Source organism: Medicago sativa, chromosome 3, assembly GCF_051527215.1.
Source record: "Medicago sativa cultivar Bolivia chromosome 3, Bolivia_mono, whole genome shotgun sequence".
Taxonomy (NCBI): domain Eukaryota; kingdom Viridiplantae; phylum Streptophyta; class Magnoliopsida; order Fabales; family Fabaceae; genus Medicago; species Medicago sativa.
In genome coordinates, this window is record NC_140751.1 from 86,809,147 (window position 1) to 86,813,782 (window position 4,636).

General features: G+C 33.7%; 1 protein-coding gene across 1 annotated transcript; it reads right to left on the minus strand.

The window, feature by feature from the left end:
- Nucleotides 1–536: 536 nt before the first annotated feature.
- On the minus strand, nucleotides 537–4,024 carry LOC146941386 (pseudouridine synthase and archaeosine transglycosylase (PUA) domain-containing protein). Its single transcript, XM_085755146.1, has 8 exons — nucleotides 3,911–4,024; nucleotides 3,494–3,575; nucleotides 3,169–3,236; nucleotides 2,968–3,065; nucleotides 1,756–1,892; nucleotides 1,583–1,650; nucleotides 1,093–1,156; nucleotides 537–862 (listed from the first exon to the last, which is right to left on the minus strand). The coding sequence occupies exons 1-8, from the start codon at nucleotides 3,919–3,921 to the stop codon at nucleotides 845–847; spliced, it is 546 nt and encodes a 181-aa protein (XP_085611272.1). The 5' UTR covers nucleotides 3,922–4,024; the 3' UTR covers nucleotides 537–844.
- Between the last annotated feature and the right edge of the window lie 612 nt (nucleotides 4,025–4,636).

Genomic DNA, 4,636 nt, shown 5'->3' on the forward strand with positions numbered 1-4,636 from the left:
AAGACTATGCTCTCTTAATCTCTTTAATGGACAAAGTTTATGTTAGTATTTTAACTATCTCAATACGATTTTAGATTTCTTATATCAATATTTTTTTTATAGTGCTTATGTTTTTTATTTCAAATTTAGGCAGCTACTGAATTAGTTGCAGAGTCTACATATCTTCAAGAACTAAACTTGAGTTAACCATGAGAAGGCATACATCAACAACATAAAGGAAATTTTGTTTATATTAAGACATGTTCTCGTAGTATTAAATTTCTACTTCACGTCTTGGTGATTCTCAAGTTGTCAAATAAAATTCAATCAAGCTAGTAGTAGCAGCCTTTTGGTAGTGTTACTTAAGACTCAACACTAATATCGATGGTCACAATAAATGCTAAATTGTAACTTACAAGCAGTTGAGACACATGACATGGATGTGATATACCTAACACAATACTAGAAATTTTAAGTAAATGGAAAAGAGAAAAATCTGCATAAATGCAGCAAGTTTATTTTTCTCAACAACTAATTTTTCCTCCTACCAAACAAAATAAAGATCAAATGGCAGGACCATCTTTGAATAAACTTGTGTGCGTGGTTCAGCCACTCAATAGGAGTACAGAACTGAAGAAAACTTTGTATTTGTCAAACACCCAGTGTATTCCACAAGTTACATAAAATCTACATAAATATCTAAGAAGAGCAATTTCTGTATCAAAATTCCTTTCTTTACTGTTTACATGAGTATAATAAAACAAACTAGCAGGTTCGCTTATGATCCCTAAAATCTGGATCAAGTTCCAGAAAACAGGACTGCATCCCTAAGTTGGCATCGCAGCTCTCGCAAGTTGCAACATCTTCAATCAAATCGCTCCATCTACAATATAGAATAAAATAAAGATTGTTAGGCTATAATATATTAAAAATCAGCGGTAACTGGTAAGCCCAATTAAGTTATACTATCCAAAATTCCAAATAAACAAAAGAGATAAGAAAAGCCACGATGGTAGCACATCAAATAAGTGAATAACATAAATATGTCCACTATGTATGTATACTTATTTAATAAGTACATGAATACAAAGGAGATCATATATCAATTTATACCTTCCAAAGACCATCATTGAGATAATGCAAGTTGTCGACCCCAATTCCCTTGTTGATTGCTTTTCTGAAACCACGAAAGTAGTTGAACTTCTTGAGTGCACAATCAATCATCGAAACTGAAACTAGGCTAGCCATATCTTATCTCTAATCTCTATTTCCACATTAGCCCTATGTTTTATTTGAGGGAGCTTCCATTAAAATTTATACTACATGGCAATAAAGTGGAAAACTTGTTTGTGGAAGGAAGTGGTTGCACCCCCACCTAAACATGTAGCTCCACCTCTAATTGCACGAGGTTGTGGCTGATAATGAAATATGACATAAAAAGCTATTTATGCTAATTTTACTATGTTCACGAATGTCAACCAGAGAGTATAATGGTAAGAGGCAGAGTTTCTGAAAGAGGCTCTTCATTTATTTGGGAAAACATTCATATTTATTTCATTCAACAGACATGTAGACAAAACATGCGATGAAACAATTTTCTTACATGTCTTTTGCTGACATTTTTGTAAATCCAATGGCAAGGGCATGCTGTTTTCCTTCAGCCATGATGGCCTGAAATGAGAAAAATACATGATATGAGGAATGTTAATATAAATTCACTAGAAAATGCTCACTTTTTGTGTATTACAAACAATCTACAAAACACAATGGCAGTACCACAGGACATTCTGCCCCCACTTCCTCATCCAGAACACCCCCAGGAGATGTAAGACCAGGACACATTATGTTTGCACCCGCCAAAACAAATCTTATTGCACCACGGTCAACTTGTAATTTCTTCATTATATCTGGATCTGAAAAATAAAAAACAGTAGTACAGTTCACAAGCAATATAAGAAAGACCAACTGCAGAGCATAATGTCTGTGTGTGAGCCTAGAAACTCTTCCATGTTTTATAGGTGCTTTTGGTCAAAGTATAGGGAGGAAATGATAATTGATAAATTACGGACGACTTCCTACATTTTAAAAAAGAGGACGAATGCGGATTGTAATGACCAAAGTGAGAAAATGGAACCACCAAGGCAATAACAATGGCTTGTTTTCCCCCTCCATTTCCTAGAATGGTTTGTTTTCCCCCTCCCTCCGTCTCAAGGTTATCTAAATGTGGGGTAAAAATACTGTCAGAAGAACACATATATTATCTTGATTAAAAGGTTTGAGGAGAAGAACACATATATTATCTTGATTAAAAGGTTTGAGGAGTATAAATAGGGGCAAGTCAAGAAAGTTTTCTCAGTTCTCAAAGGTTCAGGAGAATCTAACAAATAAATATAAGATCACAAATAGATGAAGAACCGTATGATCTTTATGTTCTCTCTTGTTCATTAAAACTAGCAAAACTCTTGGATTAAATTGCAAACATTCTATAGATACTACCATTCAATAATAAGACGGCAGAATGAGTTTAATATTTCACTATGTGTTGAAGATATTATCTGGATTCCATCACTATGCTTGAGAGAAAGATGCATATATAAAGTAAAAGAGGCTAGCTTAATTCACTGTGTCATGAAAATTATACCAATCAGAACATTGATGTTGCTCAACCTTATAGCCCTTTGGTATGAACAGTACAGTTAAAGAAAGAGAATCCAACCAATCAACATTATCATGTATTCTCTATACTAGAAAGTTTCTCGGTAGCCAAACAGCTATTGTTTTTCTCTATAATACATTTCAATTTTCAACATCCTATTCAGTATTCACCATATGTGTTGAACACGGATCAGCTGCGTCCTATAAGTAGTTTATATCCATATATGCATTACTCAAAAAAACAGTGAAATATTCATTACTGATGACTTGTTCCCCTCCCAAATGAAAGAATATTACAAACAAGTTAAAAATTGCAAGAAATATGAACTTTACATTGATGGAGAAGTCGCAAGGTAGGCATGTACGGACCATCACGAACACTAAAAAACAAAGGCACATTGTTCACCACAACCAGATTGAGATGGTTCTGACTACAAGAACAACGGAAAAAACAAATACTACTAGTTAGAAGCTATAAAACTTATGATGCGTCGAAAACCTCAAAGCAAATAGAACTACAATTCACAAACGAACCATTTAGCAACTATAAGAGGTGACTTCTTGGGAAGTATATCATCCAACACTGGTTCAAGTCCTGGATACTGCAGTTTAGTAATTTAGGTTAATTAATAGTCACATGGTTAACACAAACTCACGTGCAATAAAAAAGATGCATAGTTTGGTGAATTAATGCATGTTTGGATTGACCATAAAATTATCAGAATCACGATGAGCCACCGTGGTTAGGCAAAAACAACATTTTGAAGCTTAAACAGAATCACGGCACCAAACCCACATACAATTAGTGATATCTAAGGACAACAAAAACCAACACAAAAAAAAAAAAAGGCGACATCACCTCATCTGCAATACTTTGACGTATTCTTCTTTGAACAGATGCTTTCACTTGATTCTGTGCAGACACCTCTTCAGATGAAAATCTGAAAAGCAAAAAAAAAAAATTTTTTGACATTTGAATCTAAAGATACGCATTGAAAAATCATAATTTCAATAAACAATTGTAGATTGAAGCAACAACATCATAAAATAAATTAATGAACAATTGTGTAAAGAGGTACTAAAAAAAAAGTGGGCATTGGAAATTTCAATACGAAATTAAATCATTTTTTTAGGGTTTAGGGTACCACCACGAGCAATGGTGCAATTGCTGACAGAATAACTCCGAAAAATAAATTAAATAAAATGAAAAAACTAATATAGAAGAAAATGGTGAATGAATGAATTAGAATTCAGAGAGTAGAGTGAGAGAGTGTACTTTTTGAACATCTTATGGTGCGTTGAGTTGAAGGTGATGATTTTGAGATGAAAGTGAATCTGTGTCTGTGTCTGAAATTGTATTGTAGAGAGAGAAAGAGATGCAAAACGCAACAGTGTAACTCTCGAGGGTGTTTCTGTATTTGAACCATTATGGGCCTTTGCTAACTTTAATATCATTGTCAATACATTATGCATTTACGCCTTCGTTTTCTACTTACACCTGTTTTTCAAATATTGCACCCCATTTGACACCCTACCATCTAACATCCCTCTCTCTCATAGTGGTGATTGATGGCTACCGACCGGAGATCAATACGGTGGAGATCCGGTTGTATCATATTGGTCAAAAGCTGTACTTTGGTGACCTCGCGTTGGTCGACGGTGGAGCTTTAGCGATAGACAAAAAGATTATTTAAGGAATCCATAAAAGGAAATGTGTCTTAGAAATACACTCATAAATACACAATTTTCTATGCAAAAATATCTTCTTTTGACTCCTTAAACAATATCTTTAGGGCACTTGTTAGCATTTTCTAATAAGGAGTTGATTTGTTGATTCAATTTTCGTTGCGGTAAGTAATATATCTCATTATTATAAGTAATATATCTCATTAATGTTATTGACCTTATTATAAGTAATATATCTCATTAATGTTATTGACCTTAAGTAGTTAATAGTTTTAGAGAAGAAGCGTTAAAAAAAAAAATCTAAGTTCAAATTGTT